This window comes from Belonocnema kinseyi, chromosome 2, assembly GCF_010883055.1.
Source record: "Belonocnema kinseyi isolate 2016_QV_RU_SX_M_011 chromosome 2, B_treatae_v1, whole genome shotgun sequence".
Lineage (NCBI taxonomy): Eukaryota > Metazoa > Arthropoda > Insecta > Hymenoptera > Cynipidae > Belonocnema > Belonocnema kinseyi.
In genome coordinates this window covers 127,932,309-127,949,453 of record NC_046658.1, presented here as the reverse complement: position 1 = coordinate 127,949,453, position 17,145 = coordinate 127,932,309, and the positions used below count along the sequence as shown (strand labels likewise).

Below are 17,145 nucleotides of genomic sequence, written 5' to 3'. Positions count from 1 at the left end.
AAAGGTTTTTGCGAGAGGAGAAGAGAGGGGCGAAGTAGGGGTAGTATGGAAGGGATCGTGCGGTGGATAGAAAGGGAATGAATAATAGTGAGAGAGGGGCCACGAATAGGCTACGAAACCCTTCCTTGAAGAAGCTCAGCACCTACTTTTCATATTTGTACTAGTAGCCTTGCGCGCGCCATAGCGCGCCTATTTATCTTTTTATGAAAAAATATAAAACAAAAGCCCATCTTTTCTATGTTATACATATTTAATTAATATTACACAATGTTAGTATAAAATAATAGAAGGCACCAAGGGATGAGTTATGTACCTGAAACTGTAATTAATCTTTTATAATAGGATTTTAACCAGTTTTATATTTTCTGGTAGAAAATTAAATTAAACTATTTTATTCCAAATGAGCTTTTTTATTGAAAATTCATTTACACCCAACATTGATGAATAGCATTTATTACAATTTTGTAACTTACGTTGATGATAATCATATTCTTTAAATAATGAACTTTGCATTTTTAAACCACAATTCTTATAAATCAATTTAGGAAAATTTTTGCACGCGCATTATAATAATCAATTTTCTTATAGGTAGAAAAACACACGTAATAAGCTTGTTGCCACTTGGTAAACGCTCCCCTGAAAATATTGGTCAAGTCTCCCCTTTAAAATCTTTCTTGAAAATCGAACTAATAATTATTATATTTCAAAATACAGCAAAATTTGTAGAATTATTTGTTAAAAATAATACTTTAAACCAATAAATACTTGAAAACTTATCATGTGGGGTGAAGGTGGTGTGAAAAATGTGGTTTATGGAGGTAGATGGAGGGGAAATGTGTTATAACTATTTTACAAAAAAATAGTCTTTTGACTTAAAAAGTTTATGGATTGGGACACATTTTTTGATTTACTAACTGAAAATTCTTTATGTGTTGAAAATTCATTTTTCTAGATGATAAATTAATACTTTTACTTGAAAACTCATCTCTTTAGTTGAAAAAATGTACTACTTTTTTTTAATTCTTTTTTTTCAGAAATAAATTAATGTTTTGTACGAAAAAGTAACTTTTCTACTTTTGGTTTAAATTCAAATCTCTGATGGAAAATTAATCTTTATGATAGAAAATTCGTATCCTTATTTTTATAATGCATCTCTTGGCAGCATCTGCATTCGTTGGAATATCAAATGTTACATTTCCTATCGAAAATCCATATTTTCAGGTTAAAAATGTAACTACTTTGTTAAAAATTTACATAATTATTTGAAAATTCAACTCTGGTTAAAAATTTAAATAGTTTGTTGAATTTTTTTTTAAGATGTTCACCACTGCGTTTTTATTGGGAATTATTTTTTTTAATGCAACCCTTTTTTGTTTAAGATTAATCTATTTTTATTAGGAATTTGGCCATTCAGTTTAAAATTTATATTCGTGAGTTGGAAATTTAAGTATTTGGTTAAAAGTTAAACCATTCGGTTGTAAATCCAAATCTTTTATCAAAAAGCCAAATTTTTAACAAAACCGTTTACACTGAAAATGAAAAAGTTTAATTTACATTTCTAAAAAATTAACGAATTTATAACCAAATAGTTAAATTTTCATCCAAACACCTAACATTTTAACAAAATAGTTAAACTTTTAAATAAGCAGATAAATTTTCAACCAAAAACTAAATAATATGATTATTTTAAAGCATTAACAGCTGAATTGAACCAAAAACTGCATTTCAAGAAAAATTTAAAGTTTTTAACCAGAGATAAATTTATAACTAAAATAATGAATCTTAAACCAAAAAAATGAATTTTTAAAAGGTCTCTTAACCTTAAAACAATTAGGGAAATGTTCAACAAAAAAGATTAATTTTCAACCAAAGACAGAAAGAATTTTGAACAAAAGAATTAAAGTTCCAACTAAATTGATGAATCTTTAGCACAAAAATATCCATTTTTACTCAATTAGTTTAACATTTAAGCATGTAGTCGAATGCAATTAATTTTCAGTGAAGACAGAAAAAAAATTCAACTAAATCGTTGAATATTTTCAACAAAAAATTTCAAAAAACTGTTCCCTTATATTTTAAAAATCAAGTAATTGGTTGAAAATTCGTCTTTTTTGTAAAACATTAATCTTATTAGTTAAAAATTAATCTTTTGAACATAGAGTTTATTTTACAACGAAAAAAAGGTCTCTCAAAATTTAATCTAAAAACAACATAATGCCTTTCCTGATCGATTCAGCGACTCGAAGTGCAGAACCTACCTAATGTTGAATGGATTCGATCTCCTTTGAAATAATTTTCATAAAACTGTTTTTTTTTTGGTGTCGAAAATTAATTTTTTTAACAGAAAATTCAACTATCACATTTTTAGTAGAGAATTAAATTTTTAAATTAAAGTGTGATCTTTTTTCTTTAAGAATCTAATTGTTTAAAAATGTATGGATTTTGTTAGGAATTCGTCTTTTTTAGTAGAAAATTAATCTTCTTGTTTGAAAATTCATCTTGCTGATTGAGGATTTAACCATTTTTCGGACAATTCATATTTTTTCAAAATTAATTTATTGAAGTCAAAATTTAACTTTCCATTTTTTGTTAAAAATTTATTCATATTTTTAATTACAATCTGTTTTGGCAGAGAGAACAGATATTTTCTATTAATTACACTTCTCTAAACTGGAAATAATTTTTTTAACTAAAAACTGAACCATCCCATTTTTTCGTTTAATATTAAGTCACTAATTGAAGCTTCATAGGTTTCTGTTTAAAACGAACCTTTTTGATTGAAAATTCAACTATTTTCTTCAAATTTATATGTGTATATATTTTTTAATTAATTTCTATAATGGTAAAATTTACTTATATTACTTTTGGTTGAAAAGTGATATTTTTTAGATAAAAATCATACATTTGTTTGAAACTTTCTAGATTCTGTAGAAAACTTGTAATTTTTGGTTGAAAAGTAATATTCTTGATTGAAACTAATATTTTTCATTAAGGAATCAGTTATTTAAAAAAATCCTTTTCACCTTTGCAGATTGTCAAAAACCAATTTCTTTAAAAGAAATTTCGATTCTATTGTTTTTGATGAAAATTGATATTTTAAATTTGAAACTGACCTTTTTTACCTAATAATTCAATTTTTTTAATTTTTCTGTTTTGGTAGAAAATTAATCCTTTTGGTTTAAAGTAGATCTGTTTTCGTTAATGATTGAAATATTTGAAAACAAATTCATCTGTTTTCATAAAGTATTTGGAAATTCAGAATTTCGTTAAAAATTCGTCAATTTTGGCAGAAAAATAAACTTCCTAACTGAAATTTCATCTTTTTTGCGAGGATTCTATTATTTTGTTAAAAATTCATCTCTCTGCGAAAAATTGATTTATTTAAGAGAAAATTCGATTATACCATTTTTGATAGAAAAATGATATTAAGAAAAATGGATCCTTTTTTGTTAAAAATTTAATTTATTTTCAACCGTCTTTTCCAAGTGCGAAATTAATCTTCGCGGTTGAAAATTCATCTTTTCCACTTGTTTCAATTTTTTTTTAAATTCCTTCAGTCAGTTAGAAATTAATTTATGTAAGATAAAATTAGATAATACCATTTATGATAGAGAATTGATATTTGAAAGTGAAAATTTATCTTTTTTAGTTAAAAATTCAACCTTTTGTTTGAAAAAGCACATATTTCGATAAAAATTCATGTTTTTGGTAGGAAATTAGTCTTCTTGGTTGAAAATTTATCTTTGTGATTAAGAACAAAACTATTAAGTTGCACATTCCTTTTTTTTCTTAAAAATTAAATTCTTTAACTGAAACCTTAACAATCCCACTTTTCGTGAAACATTGAAATTTCGAATTAAAAATTGATATTTTTGTGTTGAAAATTAAATCATTTGTTTCAAGCATCGTCTTTTTTTATTTAAAATCAATGTGCTTGGTTGAAAATGTATCCGTTTGTTTGAAATTTCAACTCTGTATTATCAAATTCATCTATTTTGATAAATTTCAAGTAATTTGTTGAAAATTTTATTGTTTGTTCTTAAATATTAATTCTTTTAACTAAAAAGGAATAATAAAAAGGAATAAAAAAAAGGTATAAAAAAAGGAATGAAGTCAACAGCTTACATCAACAATGTCTACAAAATTCTGTTATTTATTTTAAAAAATTTCTTTAATAGAAAAATAATTTTTGTTAATGAAAATTCATTTTTTTTTAAACTTCGACTTTTTGGTGTCAATTTCATCTGTTTTAGTTAAAATTGGAAATAACATGTAAAAAATTTCGTTTTTTGATTGAATATTAACTTTTCTAAACTAAAAACTCCATTATTCTATTTTTGTTTAAAATTTGAAATTTTTTATTGAACCTTGATTTGTTTTTTAGTTAAAAATGGAATTGATTGTTTGAAAGTTTATGTATTTTGTTGAAAGTTGGTGTTTTTTGTTAGAAATATAAACCTTCTTCCTTGAAAATTCATATTTTTGATTGAGATTGAACTATTTTGTTGAAAGTTTCTTTATAGTTAGTCAAAAATTAATGTATGTAAGCTAAAATTGGATTATGCAATTTTTGGTAGAGAATTTATATTTGAAGTTAAAAATTGATCTTTTGTAGTGGAAAATTTAACCATTTGTTTGAAAATGCACATATTTCCATGAAAATTCGTTATTTTGGTAGGAAATTAGTCTTCTTGTTTGAAAATTAATCTCTGTGATTGAGAACAAAATTATTAAGTTGCACATTCCGTTTCTTTGTTAAGAATTAAACTCTCCAACTGAAAATTCAACTATCCTAATTTTGGTGAAACACTGAAATTTGGAATTAAAAATTGATATTTTTGGGTTCTTGGTTGAAAATACATGTGTGTGCTTGAAAGTTGAACTATGTGTCATCAGATCGTATCTATTTGAGTAAAATTTCAATTAATTTGTTTAAATTTAATTGTTTGTTGTTAAATATTAATTATTTGAACTAAAAAGGAATTATCCTATTTCTGGTTTTATATATTTATATTTTTAATTAAAAATTAACTTTTCCTTTCGAAAATTCTTCTTTTTGGTAGAAAATTATTTTTCTTTGTTAAAATCTTACCTTGTTGATTGAGGATTCAACTATTTTCTTGATTTTTGTTTGTTTGTTAAAAATTAATGTATTTAAGGGAAATTTTAATTATTTTATTGTTGGTTGAAAACTAATAGTTTTTTTTTGTAGAAAATTAATGTTATAGGTAAAAAATTAATCTGTTTTTTATTATTCTTAACATAGATGTCCAAATTCGATTTTTTTTGTCTTAAATCGGAAAAAATATCTTGCATAATTTACCATAAAAAAGGTTAATCATTGAATATCAACTTTTATAAACTAAAACCTGAATTATTCTACTTTTGTTTAAAATTTGATATTTTTTATTAAAACTTCGTGTTTTTAGTTAAAAATTATTTTATGGGTGAAGAATTAATCTGTTTTTTTATTATTCTTGACATTGGTGTCCAAATTCCATTTTTTGTCTTATATCAGAAAAAACGTCTTGCATAATTTACTATAAAAAAATGTTAATCACTAAGAGATTCTGCTATATAATGTGTACGAACTGCCTGATTTTAAGTGAATTATATCTTATTTTAAATATTTTTTATATTATTGTGCTTGGATTGAAAATTAATTTAGTTACAAATTTGATCGTTTTGTTGAAACTTTGTACTAGTAGCCTTGCGCGCGCCATAGCGCGCCTATTTATCTTTTTATGAAAAAATATAAAACAAAAGCCCATCTTTTCTATGTTATACATATTTAATTAATATTACACAATGTTAGTATAAAATAATAGAAGGCACCAAGGGATGAGTTATGTACCTGAAACTGTAATTAATCTTTTATAATAGGATTTTAACCAGTTTTATATTTTTATATTTTTATATTTTACAATTTAAAGTTCGTGTAACATTGGTATATTTTTAGTTATAAGTGAATGTTTCAGTTATTATTTGCATTCAATATAAACATTAACATTAAGTATTATTCCTGGATGAAAACATAAAAAGCTATTTTTTATTTTAATCCTCAATAAAATAGTTTCTGTTTTTCACCAAAAATTTTATAAATTTGAATGAAATTTTTGTGAAATCTGCATGAAAAATTTCAATAATTTTCAATGTATTTCAAACACGGAGTATTTTTTTTGTATTAAGAAAAATGAGTAAAAGCTTAACTTTCGTAAAGTTTTTGTAGTACGTTTTCGTAAATTTTCATAGCAAAAAATAGTATTTCATAGATTTTTGTAGATATACGAATGATTTAAATTAAATTGGCAAAAATTATCTAATTTTGCGACCAGAAGTTCGCTCTTGTATTCTCAAATTAATTTCTAACCTCAAAATCTCAAAAAGTTGTTATCGCATTTTACACCAGCAATGTACTTTAATAATGAAACTTTAAACAAATTCCGTGCTTCATAGGAATATTACCTAATGTAAATGTTTATATTAATAACAAATAATAGCCTAAACATTAACTTGTAATTAAAAATATACTAACCCTACCGATAGAAATCTCAGAGTATATGCTAAAGATTCTCAAGGCTCTGAGAAGCTCTGGAAAATTCTCTGCAGGCACTCAGGTAAATATATTTAATGGTCCAAATAGTTTATTTAAATGCTTTGAAGGCTTTAAAATGTCCTTTCCGAAATTGAAATAAAAATAAGTTCATAAATAACAAGCAGAGAGGCTTAAATTGAAATAAGAATTCTATTAGAAATGACATGCAGGCGCCCTGTATTGCGGCTGTACGGGTGGCAAGGTGGTGGTAAAGGAGAAGCGTTGATTCGTATTATCGACTTCGAATTTTGATTCGATTATTATTCCCAAGAGTGATCCAAGAATACTTGCGCATTCTTGAACTGTGTGGCGCTCATTGGCTCAAGTTCGTGTACGTATTTAAAAATCAAGTGCAGACGCGCACCGTAGCCAATGAACATCACTCAAATCCAAGCATGCGCAGATCAAGCCAGCTCCGTTGGGATCATTAACTTCAAGAAAACACGTGTCACATTCCATTTCTGTTTAACTCACGGTGACTCACGGATGCCTTTGTCGCACGCGTGTAGCTATCAAAGAACGAGCAATCGTGACCATTTTTTCAATATTTTCCAATGCAGTCTAACCCACTGACGCCTCGTGTCACACGCATATAGCAATGAAATCGAGTATTGTGAAAATCTAAGTCAACAATATCGTTTAGAGATTTTATATTAAGGATAGTCACTGATCCCTTTAATAATGATTCTACTTAGCTTTATTGGGAAATAAAAAATCGGTTGTTGGCTAAACTATATGAATAAAAAATGTTCGCTTAGAACTGTTAACGTAAATAATACGTATTGTTTACTCAATTAATGACTTGCGTAGGAAAAAGTCCACGGTAAATCATAAAAAAAAAATTAACTAAATCCTAAGAAAATGGCGAAGTGTGAAAAAACTTCGCAAAGTGCCTGCCCAATCAATCAATAGGAAAGAAATTAATATTCATGCTTGTATTTAGTGGAGTTTTTTTCACTCGTAGTATTTTCGTTGGGATATTAAATATTTATTACATGTGAGAAAAAACATTTTTTTGGAATGATTAATTTTCTTTTAGAGAAGATTGAAGGTTTATTCCTGATAAGCAAGTTCTTCCAGAAATACAGAAGAAACTAAAAGACAATTTTCAGAAGAAAAATATATTAAAATTAATTTTACCGTATTCTCCGGAATGTGAAATATTCCTCAGATTAAGAATGTAGATCGCAATTATATTACTACTGCAACTGCTAATACGATTCTTTAAAACAATTCTAACACGATGAAATAAAGGTGGAAACATTTCCTTAAAAACAATTTTTTCATTGAATCGAGGTTCATAATCGTGTATCAGTTCGCTCGTAGAACCCTAAAAGAAAATCAGACAGTAGATTTGAAATAATTTTCTAAAAAAATTTCCAACATAAATCACACAACCAGTAAGAATGATAACATGTACAACACACAATCAGTAAGAATGATAACAACAGAAAAAATACGACCCATAATTCACTGTTTGGAAAACCTGTTTCCCTCATAAAAAAGTGATGTTCGTACTAAATTACCATTGGTAAAATACGATCGTAGTCAACTCATAAAAAGGTTGTAAAAATCCTTAAATTTGATCGTAGTTTTACATTTAAATGCTTTTAATTTTCAATAATTTTGCTTTTAAGATTTTAATATTTTTTCTCTAGAACAGAAAAAAATTATAATACTCACCTTCATACCAGCAAATGATATTTGCACAAATGGATTAATATCTTTGGGACCACTTGAGCAGTGACAAGAGCCGATCGAACCGGTTAAACCATCTGCTCGATAAATTGAAAAAATATATCTAGCTCTTTGTCTCGTGAGTTGTAAACCATCTCCCAGGGGAAGTAATAAATTTCTGTGTAATTTTAGAAAATTATTAATACATTTTTATTATTAAAAATATAATAACTTTTCTTTTTTCTTAATAAGTCACCCTTCGATATCGTCTTCGCCATCTGTTTCCGGATGTGCTTTTACTTTGACGCCTCTTGCTTGAACGACAATATTACACTTAACGTATCCTTTGGCTCCTCCAGAAGGATCCTTTGGATTCGTGAGCATTGCCCATTTGTGATAATATTCGTGGTCTTTGAACAGAAATAAAAAATTTCTATTATGGATTCTGAAAGATTTTTTAGGAACATTTTTTATAATAAAAACTTTCTAGAGAAAAGCGCAACTATCCATTTCTTAAAGAAATTTCTAGTCACGTGATTTTTCGTCGGAGCCCTGAGTAGTGGCAACACTGCGTAAATATGACCTTTAGTGACTGTTGGTAGGTTCCTTTCCCCTACCATATTTTCCCACCCCTGCAATCCCTATATTTCCCAATCCCATTTTCTCATTGCACTCTTCACCTCCCCCCTCTTAAAATTCTTCCGTTTCTACTTCCCCCTCTCCTCGCTTTTTTAAAATAAAACTCCGCCTCCCCCTTCTTTATTCTCCAGTGATCACTTTCTTAGCCTAGTCACCCTCATTTATAATAATTGTCCCCATTCCCCTCCCCCTAATTTCCTCTCACTTCTCCTGATTTAACAACTCTCACTAATCATCATATCTACTTCCCTTAGTTCCACTCACTTCACTTCCTTCCCCTTACTCATTTTTCCTCACTTCCTCTACTTCCACTCTTCTCACTTACTCTCACTTCTCCTTCACTACTTCCACACAATTATCCTAGTTTTCCCTCCTTTTAACCACGATTCTCCTAATTCAACTTCTCTTACTTTCCACTGGCCTCTCCCACTACACCTGAAAAAACTTTCTCCACTTTCCCTTTCATGCTTTCCTGTTACTTTCCCTACTTTTCTAACCCCAACTTTCCCTGTTTTTCCTTTATTCTCATTCACTACCCTTAATTTCCCTTAACCTCAGTCCCCATTACTTCTCTATTATTCTGTTTTTTTTTCAAGAAAATTTAAAATCAATTTATTAGGATTCTTGAAAGATTTGAAATCATTTGTCATTTTGAAAAACAATTTGCAAGAGAAAATCAAAAAAGATTTCCAAAAACTCCAAATTATTTCGTAAAATTTCAAAGAATAATATAGAAGGGTTTAAATCAAATTTTGTTTTAGTTTGGCAAGATTACAAATTTTAAAAAAATGACACCTAAAGCTGTTTTGTAAACATTTCAAATTAATTAAAAATTTCAAAAACATTTTAAACAGAATGTAGATTTTTGAAGATTTAGACAAAAAGTATAGAAGTTTCTAAAGAATTTTGAAAGGTTTCAAACAAATAAAGAAGTTTTCTTTAAATTTATTGCAAAATATCTTATGTTTTTGGTTTAAATTTTTTAAAAGTAAATTCTAAGAGAAGATTAAAAGAGATTTCAAAGTTATACGAATGATTCAAAGAAGCTTAGGCGATATTTTTAAGCATTTAAAGCGTTTGAAGAGAAAAACAAAAATTTCTCAAAGATTGGTTGCAATATTTCAAATGATTTTTCTTTCGTTGAAAAATGAATTTATTTATTTGTTTAACGGGGTTAGAAGGTTTAAGATGATTCAAAATTAATTTGACATTTAAGGATGTTTAAAAAACTTTTAAAACAAAATGTAGATCATTCACGATTTCGACAAAACAGTTTCGATGCTTTTTATTAATTCTGAAAGGTTTCAAGTGAGAAAAACATTCTCAAGATTCATCAAAATATTATAAATTATTTTTTATTTTGAACAACGAATTCTGGGAGAAAATTGCAGACCATATTAAAACAAGTCAAAAGATTCAAATAAGTGTAAGAGATATCTTGAAGTATTGAAAAAATCTAAAAACAACTTAAAATCATTTAAAACTTTTTAAGAAAATAAGAAAAAATTTGAAGGATTTGTTGGATTTTTTCAAATGATTTTCCTTTTGATAGGAAATGAATTTATTTATTTAACAGACTTAGAAGTTTTAAAGAGATTAAAAATTAATTTAACATTCAAAGAGGTTTCAAGTGATAAGACAAATTTCTAATGATTCATGGAAATATTATAAATTATTCTTTACTTTTGAAAATGAATTATAAGAGAAAATTAAAGGCGATATTGAAACAATTTCAATTATTGGAATAAGTTTATGAGATATTTCGAAGTTACGAAGAAAAATCAAAATAACGTAAAACTTAAAGATATTTAAAAACAAATTTCAAACACATATTTATATATTTTTAATTATTAAAATTAACAAAAATGTTCTAAGGATTCATGGGAAACCCTAAAATTATGTTCTTTGTTTAAAAATGAATTTGTAAATTCAAATCATTTATCAATTTTTACGATTTTCTTTAAATATTGTAAAATAGTTTAAAAGTTTTGGAAAAATATCTATAAAGGACCTGGAAGGTTTCAAGCTCATTTTTTATTTCTAAAAGTTTGTTTAAATTTTATGAAAATTTTAACTCATTTAAAAAAACGGCAACTTTACAAGTATATGTAGAACTTTTCAGGATTTTTTGGCAATATTGAAATTTTTTTTAAAAGACATTTTGAATTTTTAAAAATTAAAAAATAAAAAAATAATTCAACTCTTTAAAAAAATGTTTTTAATTAAAAAAAAAAGATTTTCATTTTAAGAAAGACACTGCCTATGGTTACTGAGTTTTTCGTAATGTTAGCGCTGTACGAACTGAAAAAGGTCACGAAAAATTCCGTAACCATAGACAGTACGATTAAGAAATGTATTCTATGAGAACTTTTTTAAATTACGTAGAATATTTTTAAATTTGAGGAAAAATTTCTCTAATTCAAACAAATATTGAAGCTTCTAAGAAGTTTTGAAAATATTCAAAATTAATAAAAAGTATAACCAAATTTCAGAAACATTAAAAATATATATGTTGTATGAATATAGCATTTAAAATATATAAATATATTTAAAATATAGAATATATAACAAAATCTACATTTTTAAAGATTTAGAGAAAAAGTTTATAAGCTTCTAAAGAATTTTGAATGGTATCAAGCGACTAAAGAAATATTTTTCAAATTTTTTTGAACATTTTAAAAGTTGTTTTTTAAAAATAAATTGTAAGAGAAAATTTAAAAAAAAGATTTTAAAAATTTCAAATGATAAAAACATGTTTAAGAGATATTTCGAAGTTTTGAAGAAACTCGAAAATAACTGTAAGCTTCTAAAGATTTAAAAAAAGTGCTGTTATATATATTTTTACATGTTAAAAAAAAGATTTGAAAAAATATTAAATTTTAAAGCGAAGAACAACAATTTTATAAAGATATGTTAGAATATTTCAAGTGATTTTCATTTTGTTGAAAAATTAATTTAATTTAATTTTTTATTTGGCAGGATGCGAACTTTTGAGAAGGTTTAAAATTGATAAAAAATTCAAGGATTGAAAATTTTTAGAAATAAAATGTCGATCATTAAATATTTGGAAAAAAAGTTTCGAACCTCTTTTTTCAAATCCTTCGAGCAAAAAAAAATTGTTTTCTAGAGATTCGTGGAAAACTGATAAATTATATTTTATTAAAAAAATTAATTTCAGAGAAAATTGAAAAAGATTTTTAAACATTTCAAATGATTTGAATAAGCTTAAGAGATATTTCGAAGCTATAAAAAATTAAAAATAACTTAAAACTTTTAAAGATTAAAGAAAAAGTTTGGAACTTATCTATTTTCAATTATTTCTAAAAAGTTAAGATTTGTAATAATTCAAAATGTTTCAAAGGAGTAACCAAAGTTTTCTAAAACTTTTATAGAATGCTTGAAATAATTTTGTTTCAAATAAAATTTATTTATTTACTTCATTCATTTATTTATTAAATTTTTAAAAAATATTTCAAAATATGTAAAAAAATGGTAAAAATTTCAAAAAATATCCGGAAGATTTTAGGCTACTTTTTTATTTTTGAAAGTTTCTTTAAATTTTTTGAAAAATTCGAATCATTATAGAAGATAAGAAGCTGTAAAAGTTTATGTAGAACTTTTCAAGGCGTTTTGAAATATAAAAATTATTAGGAAATATCTTTCCAAGAGAATATTGATTATATTTTAAATGATTTTTACAAATTTCTAATAAGATTGTCAAATATTCTATAGCAAACCTTATATTCCAAAACTTTTTAAAAAGAAAATGTAAGATTTCAGAAAAATTTCTTCCATACTCTAAAAAACCCCAAATGTATTTCAAACTGACTCGAATATTTTTAATTTTTCTGATGAAATAAAAAAAAATATATTTATATAACCATAAAAATAAACTAATAATACTTAATTCCTTGCTCTTAGTACCTAGAATCTACTTTTTGCTCTAATGAAGGCGCGCAAAAAATTTTAACAAATAAATATTTATTTGAAAAATTTATTTTAAATTGAAACTCATTCATAAATAATAATAAATTAATTGACTTTACATGTTGTCTAATATTTTATGTAACCAACGGCTAACGGCGGAGGGTACGTGCTTAGAATACCTGGTTGATCCCATACCGTCGCCACTTCGAAAACAATGCTTCCGTAAAATTTGATTCGCCCCAGGCAGCCTCGTAGATAAACTGATATAATAATCTGCGTGCTTAGAAAAGCATCAAAATTGCACTTCAGATCGAAGACAAAATACTAAAGAAAAATTTAAAAATGTAAATTAAAAATTTTATATAATTAAATATTTATTATTGTATTATTTAATATTTATTAAACATAAAATCACTTAGACCTCGTTAAAAAAGGGATTATCTGTCCTTTCACGAACAACGGTCCTTTTTTTTTGACTGCCAACTTTTACTACGACCATCGGATTTCCGTTTTGAACGAGATGTCTTGCTTCGAGAATCGTTACTGTAACTTGATAAGAACCATATTTTGTTTGCTTTTTCAGTACTCGCATTATTACTATATTTTTTCATCGAATATCCATCCATGTTGAGATGACAAATGTCAACAAAGAGGTGGGGTTATGACGGTTAAATTGAAAAAATTCAATTTTGTTTTGATTTAGTAACAGATTTTGTTTCTTTTGAAATGTATTAAATTTAAGAAAGAGCTAGCATCATTTTTAGTTAAAAGTACTTAAACTCTTCTCAAAAACCGAATTTCCAAGAAAGTAGTTTAATTCTCAAAAAAAAAAATTAATTTGGAACCAATAACATTTGCAACCAAAATATAAGCAATTTAGTTTTAAACGAAAAATGTAATAGTACATATTTAAAACAAAAAAGATTTTAGTTTAGAATATCAAAACCGTTAGAAAGTCGAATTTAAAACAAATTATTTGAATTCTCAACCAAATCAGATTTTCTAACAAAAAATATAAATTCTCAACAAGAAATTTTATCCAAAATTACTGTTTCAACAACCAAAAAATTTAATTTTGAATTGAAAAATGTTCACTCATCCGCACAAGACAAATTTTTATTATTATATTTGGCTATTCTGAGAAAAGAAATTTATATTTTAAACAAAAAGCACAATTTCTTAACCAAAAAGTACATTTTTCACCGATTAAATAAATTTTCCACTCAGGCGATTAATTTCCTACCAAAAAAGCGAATTTTCACCTTAAATAATTCATCTAAATAAAATTTTTTTTCACCAAACAATTGAACTCTAAACCAGGTGGTTAAATTGTCATTCAAAAATATTAATTCTAAACGAAAAATGTAATAGTTGATATTTCAATCAACCAAATAGTTTAATTTTATATCAAAAAAGATAAATTATCAACGAAAAAGACCATTGAAAATTATTCTTTTAAACGAAAAAAATTAATTTCAATAAAAAATTATTTAAACTCATCCATATATAATTTTTTTGAACCAAAAAAATAATTTTTCATGAAAAATTTATTTTTTCAACAATTGAATTTTTTTTTGTCCCACGTTAAATTTTCTACCGAAAGAACAAATTTTCAACCAAATCGTTAATTTTTTTACCTATAGTTATGAATCTTTACCGGAAAGAATTGATTCGTAAGTTGAACTTTGAACCAGGTAGTTACATTTTTATAAAAAATTATTAATTTAAAAAAAATTAAATACTTGATATTTCAATCCACAAAGATTCTAATTCTACATCAAAAACAATCAAGAAGTCGAAATTTAACAGATTATTTGAATCCTCAAACAAATCAGATTAATTTTCAACTAAATTATTATATTTTCTACCAAAAAAGATAAAATCTCAACAAAAAATGTCATCTAAAATTATTTTTCCTACTGAAAAAATTTGATTTTGAATAAAAATAATTTAATATCATCCACAAAAGATGAATTTTCATCAATAGTTGGATCCTGAACCAAAATGATAAATTGGCAACGATTCAAATGGTTGAACTTTCTAACGTAAAAGATAAAGTCTTAACGAGAAATGCCAAAAAATTATTCTTTCACGAAAAATTTAGTTTTAAATCGAAAGCAATTGAACACATACACAAACGAAAAATTTTATTTAAAATAGTTAATTCCTTAACCAAAACGATAATCTTTAAGCCATTCAATTTTTCATTAAAAAGATGCAATGTTTATCAAATAAGAAGAATTTCCTACGAAATAATTAAATTTTTTAACCCGAAATTATGATTTGAAAAAAATGAATTTTAAACTAAATAGTTAAGTTTTCAACCAAATAGACACATTTTTGACCAAAATGATGAATTTTTCAGCAGAAGAACAAATTTTCAATGAGATAGAAATACAGTGAAACCCTTTAATAGCCCTCCCTTCTATTGCCCTTCCGAGAATTGACGCCGCGCCACAGGTAGATGTAACAGGAGCTACGCGGAGAGCGCGGGATCTGCGGTTGTCACTCAGGCGTGAAGAAACAAAAGCGGAGCGGGCTATAATGAGTTAGTTCCCACCCACCGCCAGCCACAAAATCGGCGCTATAGAGGAGTTTTACCGTATTTTGAACTAAATACGTGTATTTTCACCAAAAATTATGGATCTCCAGAGAAAAAAAATTCATTTTGAATATAGGAGCTTAACCTTAACAAGGTAGTTGAATTTTCAAGTATGGCAGAATAATTCTGAAGTAAAATTGCAAGTTTTGTCATTTGTGCAAAGAAAAGTAACAAGAAAGTAAATAAATTTAATTCAAAAATCTTTTAAAGTGATTTGAATTTATCCCTAAATTTTGAGAATTGTTTCTAAATTTTAAAAAATGCATACAAATTTTCCCGATTTTCTGCGACATTTTTTAAAATAAAAAGATATTTCGGGTTTCACTCGTGTAAAAAACTACGAATTGTTTGTCGACGTTTCGTGAACATTGCAGTTCACATCTTCAGGGCTGACCTGAAACTGAGGTATCAGGTCATGTTGTTCTCAGGTATATTCTCTACGATGCCTGTGATCGTAGTTTTTTACACGAGTGAAACCCGAAATATCTCTATGAATAATCGTGAAAGCATAAAATCTATTATTTTTTTAAATCTTTAAAAAAATGTAATATTTTTATATGTCGCTTAAAAATTATATAAAAAAATTTTATTTTCAAAGTTTAAAATTATTATTAATTTTTCCATTAATCACAGAAAAATAGTGTTATGATTATTTTAACATCCATCAGAATGCTCTAAATATATTTTAAACTTGACCGAATATTTTTTCAATTTTTTGATCTTGCGAAATTGCAAAGATTTGCTTTTAAATTTCCCACATTCGTTTTTGGATTTAGGGAAATTATTTGAAATTATTCGAAATCTTTTAAAATTTTTTCTTTGGATTCATTATTTAAACTAAAAATAATTTTAAATTTTCGAATGAATGTCAAGCATAAATATTGTTGAAACGTTTCAAAGTTCTTAAAGAGCTTCTTTTCGAACTCTTAAAAACATCTACATTTTTCAGATTTTTTTATTCTACACAAGATTTTGATTATTTTCAAATTTTTTCAAAGAATCGAAAATCTTTAAAAACATTTTTGAAGTAATTAAGTATTTCTAAATATTTTTTACATCTTGCAAAATAACAAACATAGTTTAAAAATCTGCAACAGTTATTTCCTAATATAAGATAATAATTTACAATAACAAATTTTTCCTTATTCAATAATGGTTAGAAAAATTCAGAAAAAATTTTGACACAGACAAAATTTATTATTGATAATAAAATTATTAAATAACTATATAATTATATAATCATTAATAAACAAACTGCAATCATTTATTCCACTAATTAAATCAAAAATTATTATTTCAGAATCTCCAAGCAGGAGCTAATCAAAGTTCATTTTGATGAAAGAACTTTGGTTTCGATTCCGTACAAAAATCTGATTTCAATTATTCAAATTAAAAAATTCTTACCAGTAAATGTTTTTATTTAGTTCTTCATAAACTACCTCAAATTTAAATAATCTCTTTATCTGATTTTCATATTTTGAATTTTCAAATGAAAAGGATTGCATTATTTTTATGTCTTTTAGGATATTCATTGATAAATAAGATTTTCAAATTTAAAAGAAATTTTGATAATAACGGAACTGTTCATTATATTAGATTCAGGAGTTTAAGCTAGTTTAAAGGCATCTGGTACTTATCCGGTGCCTACCTTATCGACATTTATTTTTGGACCATACCAATTTCAAATAAGATGAGATAAATATTT

General features: G+C 25.7%; 1 protein-coding gene across 1 annotated transcript in view; it reads right to left on the bottom strand.

Annotated features, from left to right (window-relative positions):
• The window catches only part of LOC117167661 (otoferlin-like), a 193,299-nt gene extending 179,814 nt beyond the window's left edge, over positions 1 to 13,485 (bottom strand). The window contains exons 1-5 of the mRNA XM_033352752.1: positions 13,260 to 13,485; positions 13,018 to 13,162; positions 8,529 to 8,682; positions 8,279 to 8,450; positions 7,736 to 7,925 (exon numbers count right to left, since the gene is read on the bottom strand). Coding sequence (XP_033208643.1) covers positions 7,736 to 7,925; positions 8,279 to 8,450; positions 8,529 to 8,682; positions 13,018 to 13,162; positions 13,260 to 13,430 — 832 coding nt within the window. The 5' untranslated portion in view covers positions 13,431 to 13,485. The remainder of the gene's footprint in view (positions 1 to 7,735; positions 7,926 to 8,278; positions 8,451 to 8,528; positions 8,683 to 13,017; positions 13,163 to 13,259) is intronic.
• Positions 13,486 to 17,145: the final 3,660 nt, after the last annotated feature.